This window comes from Aethina tumida, chromosome 1 (genome assembly GCF_024364675.1).
Source record: "Aethina tumida isolate Nest 87 chromosome 1, icAetTumi1.1, whole genome shotgun sequence".
In the NCBI taxonomy this organism is placed as follows: domain Eukaryota; kingdom Metazoa; phylum Arthropoda; class Insecta; order Coleoptera; family Nitidulidae; genus Aethina; species Aethina tumida.
Window position 1 is genome coordinate 72,624,343 of NC_065435.1, and position 12,972 is coordinate 72,637,314.

General features: G+C 33.2%; 1 protein-coding gene across 5 annotated transcripts in view; it reads right to left on the reverse strand.

Annotated features, from left to right (window-relative positions):
• Window positions 1–12,972, reverse strand: part of LOC109609295 (fibrosin-1-like protein) — a 137,761-nt gene that overhangs the window by 84,482 nt on the left and 40,307 nt on the right. For all 5 annotated transcript variants that reach the window (XM_020025937.2, XM_049962284.1, XM_020025939.2 and 2 more), the window contains exon 3: window positions 11–130. In XM_020025937.2, coding sequence (XP_019881496.2) covers window positions 11–130 — 120 coding nt within the window. The remainder of the gene's footprint in view (window positions 1–10; window positions 131–12,972) is intronic.

The window sequence follows — 12,972 nt, forward strand, 5'->3', positions numbered from 1 at the left end:
TATTACTTACATCGCTTAGACGGTCCCTGGAACTGTCGGCGTCGCGCGGAGCAACAGAAGATCCGGTCAGACGTTCCGACGCGCGGCCACTATCATCGCTCGTGGCCGGATCATGGCTTAACGTCAACCCCTGCAACAACGAAAGGAGAAAAAACAAATTAACGATTTCGCACAATTAAAATCACTCATTTAAAACTAATGAACTAGAGCCGGTATTAGTGGATGTTTTTTTTTATTGACAAATCCCAATGTTTTCATGCTCGCCGCACTTGATCCCGTTAGTTCCCGTTGCGAAAAGTCCCATTGCGTCGAATTAATCCCCCCAGAAACAATAACTAATCGGTTTAGCGAACGTAATCCGGTTTTGTGTGTGCGCGGCGAAAAACACACCTGGATGGAAAAAATTATTATCGAACGTAATTCTTTTTCGCAAATCTCCTGGCATAAACGGGACGCTGTTACAGTCAATTTTTAGGTTTTTATCGCGTCGAAAAAGGGTGATTTTACGATTTTAATCGGACGGAGTTTATGCGATCCGTCGTTCGATTAAGTCACTTGACACACACACACACACACACACACACACACACACGGTTTTATGGGCTCGTGTTACAGTGCGGCGATTATATTGTTCGTGACGATTAAGATTTATTGGGCTTTTGTCCTGATTTAAAGGAACAACATTGTTAACACCTGGTTAACGTTTCAAACAACTTTATTAGTTTTATTAGCAATTAATTATCAATGTTCGAAGAACGATTGAGGAGTGGTGCAAAACCAGGTATGTCCTCATAGAGAAATTTCAAAATTTACTTCAACAGCATTAATTAACATTACTCGGTATTACAGACGATCAGATGAATAATAAAATAAGGAAAATGATTACATATTATTCAGTTTTGTTTAATCTAATGTATTTGTTTTTCATGTGTGTATTACAAAAAACATAAATGTAATGTAAAAGAGAATTTTTATCAAAAATAAACTATCATGAATATGGTTATTGAGAAAGAAAAATGTTGTGATATGTTAACCTAACCGTTTCAAATGGATGATAAATTTTCAAATAATAATTGTGTCTAATATAACTAAATCATGGAATAAAATGTAAAAAATATTAAGAGCTTGTTAAAATATTTTTATATAATATAAAATATAGATATCATAATTAAATGTGGAAGGGACAACTTTTGATATGATTTATTTAATTTTTATCATAGACCATATTTTTGTTTTTAAAACAATTGTTATGAAAAGAATTGATGAATCGAAGAAAATATTTGACACTAAATTCGATAAATCGAATTCTCTCTCATTCAGTTATATGGATTTTGATGTCCAAGTACTGGTTTTCAGTAGTTAGATTTAACTATTACTACTACTTTAACATTAGAAAATACAACTTATTAGTCTTTAACAGTTGATCCAAAAATGTTTAAAACATAGAGACAGATAAAAAACTGTTAAAAATATTGATTTCTATTAAAACACATTAAAGTAAGAGATTTTTTTCTTTTTCAATGTTTAATGTGTTACTACCACTTTATAGCAATAGTTACAGCTAGAAGCTTGTAATAAAATATATAGCAATGTTCTCAAGATAAATAATCAAATGACTTAAATGCGTTTTTAATGGTTAAATTAGAAAATAATCTGATAAGGGGTGTTAGGCTCCCTAGCAGCCATAATTTAAAATTATTGTATGCGTTTATTTAGTGCAACTTTTATTAATAATATGATAAGTTATCGAAAAACAAACGACTTGTGAACCACTTCCAAAAAAGTTAATATATATTAATTTATGATTAGCAAAATTTTGACGTAAAGAGTAAAAGCTCAAAATGATTCATTAAAGGCAAATCTGCAATAGGATTATTAGCAAAAGCACTTTCGCTTATCAGTTAATGGTCTGTAAACAGTACCTTATGCGCTCCTGAGTGCTGACTACTTAATCAGCGGCAACATTATTAATTGGGCACCGCTCATTTAAGAAAATACCTTTATATCACATTATCTACCGAGAACTCGGGAGGGATTAGTGCGGGGATTCACCGGCCGTAAAACAGTCAAAACATTAGGCCCCCAAAAGCGCCACAATTATCGTTTCTGATCCCCAGCACCAGTGTGTATGTGTGTGTGTGTCTGTGTGTGTGGCCGACAAAGTGAATATAGGTTAAAACAAACACGCGACGGCGGAAGATTATGTCGAGACGCAGCCCCGGGGATAAACGATAAATTATTTGACCGTTGTTTGTATGTGTGTACAAAAGGCGATCCGATAGGGGCGGACAAGGTACACCGAGGGGAGTTTAATAAATGTGTGTAGGCAAATAAACTTACCGCTTTCCGGGACGAGGAACTCATTAAAATTTAATTTCGGACAACAACGAACATACACTTCTGTATATGTGACGCGGGATCGTTAATTAAAAATGCTTTATGGCGGCGAAAAAAGTTAATGCCGCAGTCGAAATTGGCCTCGGGCCAAAACGCGATTCATCGGCGATTAATAAATCAGTTATGCCAGTCGATTATAAAACGCGTGTCGTAATTAATTTTAATGTGTAAATAATTTAGTCTACGATGTTAATTAGGACCCTTCGCGTAAATCTGGCCGGAAGATATTTATTAAATGGCCTCGTCGGTAGCGTATAATCAAGTGCTGGGCCACTTTCAGGATAATTATGCATTTCAGATCTAATTATACATAATTACACAGATTATTTCGTATCAAATTAAGTAATATAATAATAAATGTTATTTTACGTTTCGAATAAATTATACACGGCATAGATAATCAAGACGGTCGATAGTTAAGTGTGTCGTATAAACTACACATCAGCTCAACTTCTATTATCATTATTATAGGTGATAAATATTTATGAATTTTTTTTGGATATTTGTTTTAACATAGCAAAGTAATAATTAATTCTTTAACTATTTCTAAAAGAAAATTGCTGAAATTATTTATTCTTTAAAATAGAATATAACTAAAGTGGGTGAGTAATATGTTGTAAAATGGACAATTAAACAAGCAATAATAGTTTTATATTAAATTTTAATGAATATTTTGTACACAAGTTCTCCAGAGGCACTTTTAAATGTGCCTTTTCGTGCCAATTCGTTTCATAAGTCAATCTTTAATATTTCCATTTGATTCCAATATTGACGCATGTGCTTTAATGTCAGGCTACTATTTTAATGGTAAGGAAGATGAGATGTGACTCTAACCAATGAGATAACTCCAAATATCGACACAAACGAAGTTGCTAATTTTTCTGTTTCAAAAACTACTTGATCGTGTGTGTGTCTGGTGGATTCAATCGAGAAAAAATTGTTAATATTACATCTCTTTTTTATTGCGATATGGCGTCAACCAGTAATAACAGGAAAGAATTTATTAACATAAGAACGTGGTGTATTTTTTATTAAATAAATTTGTATTTTCATTAGTAGCAAAGGAAAGAGTTCTATCTATTTACTTCTGTTCAACTAAACCACGGAAAGTGTAAGAAATATTTTTATGAATACTTTTTGGCCCTATTTTCTCAATTTTTTATTAAAAATATAATAGTAGATCTTGGATGGATGAACTAGAAACAATTTTTGAGCATGCGTGGTCTCCTCTGTCTCATTTTTGGTGCTCCTATTCATTAAAATGGCGTTCATGAGCCAAAATTTATGCACATATATTAATAATTGTTCCACACCGATCAAGTAAATCAAAACCGACACCCTTATCACTGGAAACGATCGGGAACAAACAGATCCAGTCGGGTAAATTGAATCTCCTTCGATAATTCGTGCGGATGTCGGAAGGCGGAACGTGTCGGAGGTGGAGGGCGGAGGCCTACGTGCGACCACATAACGGCGCACGATGATGCCGGGCCCCGGAATAACGAGATGTAATCCCCTCGGTCCGTCCTCTGGACACGCACTCAGTCTAATGGGACTGTGTGCCCGACCCGAAACGGGGTTGCCGTCGGAAAATGGGATGGTGGCGCGTTTCAATTCCGGGTCGCTAGGTCAGTTAACAGTGTGTCAGTTTTTCCCATGGTTATGTCGTAAAGTGAAGTTTATAATGTGATATTTCATCGTACCAGCCGCAAGTTTCGTGCGGGAACAATAACAGAAAGGGTCCATTAAACCATCATCTCGAAACTTGGAAGCATCAAAACACCGAAAGTGATTTCGTAGCAATAGCACGAAGTTTCGGGGCCCTTTGTCTTGCCGGTGTGTTGTACATGGGCGTCTGCAACAAAGGGATGTGCGCCCCGTTAACAGTTGGCAGTCGTCGTCGGTTTAGCAAAGGCACGAACTTCTTAAGGCGCCCACACAAACGTTTACGTTCGCGTAATGTCACGAAACTGAGCAAACTCCCCTGTTTTATTAGCCAATTGTGGTGGTTCAGCGTCAAATATATGTAACAACCCAGGGAGAAAGTCGTTAATTAATCTAACACATAGTTATTTTGTGGCTGAACTTGCGTCATTATCCTTAAGTGCTTTGGGTAGCGTAAAAATTCCATTAAAAATAAATGATCGTTATTACAAATTGCAATTTACAATTAAACATACAGTTATAAATTAATTAACCCCAATTTATTTTCAAGCGTACGTGAATAATTGAACAAAAACGCAGCGGGGATAATTGATATTTCTAATAAATGTTCACAAAAAGCCATAGTATAAAATCAATTTAAAAGTTAATGGATTTGATGTCACCGATTTAAACAATAAACATCAGCCAACAACTGCACGCAATTAATATTCCAGCGTAAAACATAACTAACTGTATGGCGTAATTTTATTGCAGTTGGAAAATTATTGCGTTAAACAACAAATAAAATGTTTTATGCCGATGTAAAATGTTTGTAAAACCGTGTGAAATGTCAGTTTGATGCTCGTTGCCATTGTTCATTAAAATCGCGTTGCAAATAAATTAAGTTCGACAATGCGAGCGGAGCAATAAAAACGAATAATAGATTGAAATATAATCAAAATTACAACAGCATCAACATTTTCCCCGCGGAGAGCATCGAAATGAAAATCCATTTTGATGCGCTGACTCCAGGAAATCGCCCATCAGAACATAATTTACCCGGGGGATTTACGGCGGCTTTATGCGAGAGATGTTTGCGGTCATAATGAGGATGTTAATTGGTATTATTTATTATTTAATGGCCATCGGTGAAAACCTGCACGTAATTCAACTCGATCTAAGAGCGATCGTAAAGTGTGACTGCTTATATGGGCAATGGCTGCGGGACTGGCAATTTTATAGAAGCGAAATGTCAGCGTGGATGAAATTTAATATTGTAACGAGTTTTATCGTTCGGGATCGAGTTAAATTAACCCTTGACGATTCACGGAAACCATACACTCGACTCCCGTACTTCAAACGACCCTTTTTCCAGCCGTAGTTTGATGCATTATTAATCCGCGCCAAAGCAAACAGACGCCGCGGCGTCGGCGGACAAAACCCTTTGGCACATAATTACCGAGTAATTACCGGGCTGGCTCGCTTATCGCCGCCACAAATACCCCGAGAATTGCGTATGTGTGTGTGTGAGTGTATATATACGTGTGTGCCCTAAAGAGAGTAAACGCGTCACGCCCAGTTATTATTTTAATTTCCCATAATGGACCACCGTGACGTGACTGTGCCACTGTTTGTTTTACACCCAATCCAAATATGTACACGGTTGAAATATTACACCGACGATTGAAATCTAAAACCTTGTTCGACGAGGTGGATTAATGTCACACTTAAAATCAATAAAATACAGTCTATTAAGTTTACACGACACACACGAGTCAAAGAATTATAAATAATAAAGTTCAAATATTACTTCCTTGATTTAAAATTGTTTTTATTTCAGACTAATCATCAGGCTCATTGCAAATTATGTAGTTAATTAATATAAAACAACAGAATAAATAAATTACACACAATGTTAAATACTTTACTGTTTATTGAACATTCACATGCTGTCATATTCTAAAGAAATATATAATTATGGACATACGTAGGAAAAAAATAGGCTTCAATCGATACATCGTTTTCAGTATTGACGCCGATGATCCAAAAAAATCGAAACTGATTTCACCATTTACGTCAATGTATCACCACTGTATTGATGTTTTTTAATTGACTTACTTGATTAAACTACTATTATGTTTTTTTGCGACTTGAAATACAAATATAAGACTCTAATTCATAAAAAAAATATTGAATATTAAAAAAATATTCAAAGAATTCTACAGGTTACATAAATAAATTTCCACTTTGGTATGTTAATATTTCTCTTCTTTTGACATTTTTGTTTTTTTTTTATATTATACTGTGTAATTTGTACAATTACTTTATGTACATTTTTTTATTTTTATATATTCATGTAACTATTTAACTCTCTAGTTACACCAATGAGAAAAGCTTGCCATATGTTGAACCTTATAAAAATATTCAAAAACTTTTGATTTTCTAACATATTGGACTAACAACTAAGAAAATAATAATTAAATAGTATTATTTAAGTTTGGAGTCTTAGTAAAATATTCTAAAAATTGCTCTTTAACTACTTATACTTTAAATTTATCAAAATGTAGGATTTTTCCACAACTGCAATTATATCAATTATATCAACAGCATACTGACAAAAAGGATGCAAGAAAACTCTCTGAATTGCAATAAAAATCAAAGTGTGCAAGTTCTTATTTAACTTTTTACTTTTTTAAAATCATAAGCGCCTTACAATATAAATTATAAACGTTTTTCCATTTATCGAATTCACGATTGTAGTAATAATTTGTTTTGAAAACTTTCTGTATATTTTATCTTCTGGTTTTTACTTTTACTTTTGCGTTCATTCAAGAATATTATTGTTGTAATTCGAAATTTATTCATGAAAGCATACGTTTTATAATAAAATTTAAGTCGCCCCCAATATTCTCCCGAAAATACTTTTAATCGATTCCGACGCATCCCGCTCCTCGGTTGAAGTATTAAATTAGCACGGCCGCCTTGTAACCGTCGAGATATTACACGGAAAGTGAATTTTTTGAAGTAACTTGTCACGCGTCGACGGCACAATCGTTTAATGGCGATGAATGGGCACATTTCGTTGCGTTAGCAGTTAACAACTCCAGCGGATAAGTATGTTAATAAAGCGGCAGTGAATCGACGTTACTTTTTCCTCGATTGTGATACACCACAGTTGGCAATAAACGACGATAATCGAAACTGAAGGGAAACCGAGTTTCTGTCCTTCTCCACGCTACGTTCAATGCGTGACCGGAGGTCGGATTTTCTAAGGAAAAACTGCGGCGGATAAACAATCGTTTAGATTTACTACGGACAATCGGATTAATCTCAGTTAATCAGTTCATTTGATGGAAAAGCAATTTATCCAGTGGAAACGGGATCGATTTCGCTTCATTAAACGCAACAACAAACTAATAAATGTGTATTTGAAGAGATTGAAACGGATTTATGTTTTGCCGATTTCAAAACAACTAATCCGGTACAAATTACAATATGTATTTATCCCACGGTTCTAATCTGCATTATTACAGTTTCCATTTTGATTTATTATCCAATAAACAATGGTATCAGGCTTTATGTAGAAGTTATTTGACTGTTAAAATAATTCTCCGGTCATATGCTATGTAATAATTCGCTTTGCGGCAGTAAATTAACATACAATCACTATTAATCTAGTTTGAATTAGATTTTATTAAAAAAACGGTCGTTAATCATATTAATGTTCAGTCGGCGGATTCATTACAAAGTAATATATCAAAAGCTTTCCATATTATGTTAAATTTACATTTAACACTTCCAAAACCCAATTTATATATCGATAATTTAACGAATAGAATGCCGAGTTTTACTTTTACCGTTTAGTTACGAAAAGTTAATCGTCATCAGAAAACGATTATTTGTCTAATGAGATGCATTGTGTTGTATTGAAACAACTGATAATGTAGCGTCGTAAATTTGTAATCGAACTTGGATAATATTGTTCATTTCAATTGTCGATCTTGCATTTGTGTCGTAATTCAGTTCTCAATTCATTTACATTCAAGATCAATAATCGTTCTCCACTTTATTGTTCCTGGATGGAATTATAAAATAAAACTCTTTTTCAGATAGCGACAAGTTTTATTACTTCTTCTCGGTTTGTTATGAGAGAAGTTGTGGCAATTATAAACTGAAGTAAAAGATGTTCTTGCTCCAATTGTCAAATTGGAATGTCTGTTTCCAATTTACTCTTCGAGTCTTCTAATCCAATTTCTTTAATAAGTCGATATTTCAATTGAACATTTTTTCTGTCTTTGCGAAAACTTACAATTTTCCTTTATTATTACTCATCTTAAGAAAACTTTTTATTGCCTTTATTTCAATTTGTTTTGAACAGAATTGAGTTATTTACAAACTGGAAATGAAGTAATGAGGTATTCATTAGAAGCATTAGATCAATGTTTCAATAGTTTTCATTTTTAAAGTGAATTGGTAATCGAACTTTAATAATACTGCTTATTTCAATCGTCGATGTTGTATTTGTGTCGTAATTCAGTTAACATTCAGGATCAATAATCGTTCTCCATTTCATTCTTACTGGACAAAATTATAAAGTAAAACTTTTTTGAGTTAATGACAAGTTTTGTGGCAATTATAAGCTAAAGCAAAAGATATTTCTACTCGAATTGTTAAATTGGAATGTATATTTCAAATTATACTTATGTTCTCTAATAAAAGTTCTTTAATAACTCGATATATCAATTGAACATTTTGTTTTGTTCAACCTTTGCCTTTGTGTTAGTTTTCATTATTATTCATTATTATTCTTTCTTACTTTTTATTAGAATTGTAATATTAATATTTCAATTACTTCATTTTTATAGTTAATTTATAATTGAACATGGATAATATTATTTAAGTGTCGATTTATATCGCAATTCGGTTTTCAATTCATTTACACAGAAAATCAATATTCATTCTGTTAATTTTATCGGAAGGAATTATAGAGTAAAACTCTTTTTCAGATAGTGACAAGTTTTATTACTTCATCTCGGTTTGTTACAGGAAAAGTTGTGGCAATTATAAACTAAGTAAGAGACGTTTTTTGCTTCAATTGCTAAATTGGAATGTCTGTTTCAAATTATACTATTCGAGTCTTCTAATCCAATTTCTTTAATAAGTCGATATTTCAATTGAACATTTTTTCTATCCAAACTTTGTCTTTGTGTTCTCTTCCCCTAACCAAAAAGTTATTTGCTTCCATTTCAATATCTTTAGTGTTTATTAGAATTTTAACATCAATATTTCAATTACTTTAATATCTATAGTCAATTTGTAATTGAACTTGCGACAGTATTGTTTATTGTAATTGTAAATTTGTATTGCAATTCAGTTTCCATATTATTTACATTCAAGATCAATACTTGTTTTCCTTTACTTAGTTGCTGGTTATTTTTCAGGTAGGGAAGTTTTATTACTTGTTTTCGGTTTGTTATGGGAGAAGTTGTGGCAATTATAAACTGAAGTAGAAGATGTTCTTATTCCAACTGTCAAATTTGAATGTCTGTTTCCAGTTACATTATTTTAGAGTTCTCTAATCCAATTTCTTTAATAACTCGATATTTTAATGAAAAATTTTGTCAACTCAATTTTTGTCTTTTATGTTAATTTGCAAGTTTTATTTACTACTATTCCTCTCAAATTAATTAAAAAGAAAGTATACTGTGTTTCAACTTGTTTTCAAGGAAACAGAGGTATTTACAAACTGGAAATGTTTTTATAAATATTTCAATTGCTTTCATTCTTATAGTTCATATTTTGAGCTCCATTAAATGTTTAGATATATTAAATTGTAAAAAGTTAATTAAAAAATCAGTTGATAAGATCCAATAAAATTGTTTTGAAACCTCTTAACAGCATTTTGTCCCGTCACAAAACCATTACTGATACGGATCTCGATAACGATTCGAATGCCGAGGACACAGAGAAAAAGAGACAAGATCTCGAAAACCATGTTTTAAGAATGAACTCCGTACAACAAATGGAAGTCGACAAACCGTCGGAATGCGGGAGGATAACTGGAAAACAACGGTATCAATTAAGCCGTAAGCCGTGTTTCGGAGAAGAAAAACCCAACGACATTAAATTGCCCTGTTCTCGAGGCGAAATAAATTCGAGAGAGACAGCCAGAAAAACAAACAATATTTTTCTGGAAGAGTTCCGCCGAGACGAAGTCCCGCCGCGGATAAGGAGCTGCAAGAAAAACCTGATGGGAGAATGGGGGAACTGTGAGTAATGGCCGGCGCTGGGGATTCATATTCGATTAAATTTCTGGTTTTTGTGCACCGCGACGCTTTTCACTCCCGTCTACAAGTACTTAAGGCTTTTATTTTGATGGAATTCTCAATGATTCTTCAAATTGATGATGTCAAAGGGTCCGCACTCGGGACAAGAATATCATTTGTCAATTTAATCTACTTTAAATTGACAAATGATATTCCAAGTATGCTACGTGCAGTTAATCTTTTAAAAAAATAAAAACAATCCGACAATTTAATGCATAAAAAATCTGACGACGTTAAGCCGAGCTCAAAACGAGATAAAGCACTCGAGCGAAATTAATCGAGGAAATAAGTTGACAAAACCTCGACGCAAATAATAAACATGCTACTTCGCACATTTCCCCCTCGTACTTTGGGCAGGAGATTAAAAGATGTAGACAACGACATCTGTCGGCGCGCGCCCCGAAAATCCACAAACACGCGTCAGCTTTCTCTCAAACCATCGTCCCGTCGCGGGGGGGAAAGATGGAAAAAGGGTCGGACGCAGACATACGACCGCAATAACCCCGACGACAATGCCCCGAAATTATTATTGCCCTGTTTATGGGAGATTAGCTCGCGCTCACGGAACGACCCTGTCCCAATAAATCCCGATGATTTAGGATCGTTGGCGGCACATTTTCAATTTGTTCCCATTGTTTTGCTGATTAAAATTGCGTGTGTGTGCTGTTTTGCACGCACTCAAATTAACCGTCCACTTAGGCAAAGTGGTCTCTGAATTTCTTATCGTAACTATGTATGTTATGTTGTAGTTTGATTATTTAATGATGTGTGTAATTGGAGCCAACAACTAAACTAAATTAACTCGATTTTATTATTTAGAGCTAAAACAGCACTTCCCTATTGTTAACTATTGTTTTATTTTATTTTAATGTTATCCAGTTGTATTCCAAAATTAAGTACCAGCCATACTTTCTCAGTGCTATCTATTTTAAACGACACATAAACATTTAAAGTGTGATTCAATCTGTATTTTCCTTAACCTTTGATACAGTCCCCGATGATGAGCTAATGTGCTGAAATATTTAAAAAATTGAAAAAAATATATAAATTAAGTCAATTAGTATTTGTGACATTTTTCCAAGCTTTGATCATAAAATTTAACACTGAGTGCGTCTCGTGATTAATTCAATGAAGTAGAATTTCGATGTGAACGATCAAAACAAATTCACCATGAAAATTGGAGCGGGGGATTTTAATCACAGCTCATCAATAAATGTAATTGATATGAAGCCGAAATGATTTACGACCGATTTCGAAACAATTTTAAAACAGCTGTCGGAAAATACGTTTGCGTCGCATGTTTTTCGGGTTTTAATTTCCGTTGGTCTTTTTTTTATCCATCAGTCCTCGGGTTAAATTAAATTCATTAGTCGAATATTTATTCGTTATGTTGCTTGTTTACCTGGCGTTAAAAAAACAGCGTAATACATTTTAAATTGGCTGAGCGACGTGGAATAGCCTTGTTTACTGCAATTTAATTTTACTTCAACTTGTGTTCCGGGATGAAGCACTAATTTCAGGTGAGTAGAAAGTAGATTGTGTCACTTACGACTTTAGAAGGCAACTATTATAATTATAGTGGTTTGTATTCTGTACCAATTTGATAATAGAGTTGTTGGCTAATTGTTATCCTTCCGTCTTGACACTGACATCCCTAATATATTTGTCGATTTCTATAAAATGATCAGAGATTTTGTAATTTGTGGTAATCTTCATGTATTCATATCACGATGATTTTTAGTAATTTAAATCAGGATTCACAAATATATGTATATCATATCATGATATAATATATTCTGATATTTATACATAAATAAATATCAAATTTCATGATATATCGAGTCATCAACTTTAAAATCTCTTATTTAAATTTCGTTTATTTGACAATAACAGTGGTAAATTTTCAGGAACTATAATAACAGCAATGGGTCTTGGTACAACCAAAGTAAAATAATAAAAAATAATTATTATTTATGTTGATTTTATGAAGTCGTTATTTTTATTTAATTTAGTAATATGAATTTTATTTTCAATGTTTGTGTCCTAAATAAATGTTTTTATATTGACGAATTATGTTATTTATACATAATTTTAATACTAGTTATTAAAAGAAAAAATATCAATATATCCGATATATCACAATATCCGATATTTTGATATTATCATCATCAAGTATCCCAGTGGTAGATACATACATGAGGCGGGTGAGACAGTGCCACATCTATGAAAATTAATTTATTGGCATAACGTTAATATTAAACAAAGGTAGAACGATAATATGTTATATGTCATTTGTTTCATAAGTAAATCTTGAATATTTCTATTTGGTTCCAATATGCGCTTGAAAGTCGAGCTATTATTTCAATGGTAGGGGACCTGAGGTGTGCCTCTAGCCAACTCTAACTAACACAAATTTCACAAAATTCCCGAACATTGCCGATTTTTCAGTTTCAAAGACTATTTGATTGTGTGTGTGTCTGTTGGATTTAGTTGTTGAAAGTTTTTTAATACTGCATCTCTTTTTTATTATGATATGACGTTAATCAATAATAACACGAAAGAGTTTATTAACATGAGACGTAATAAAATATGTGCATTTCCAGTT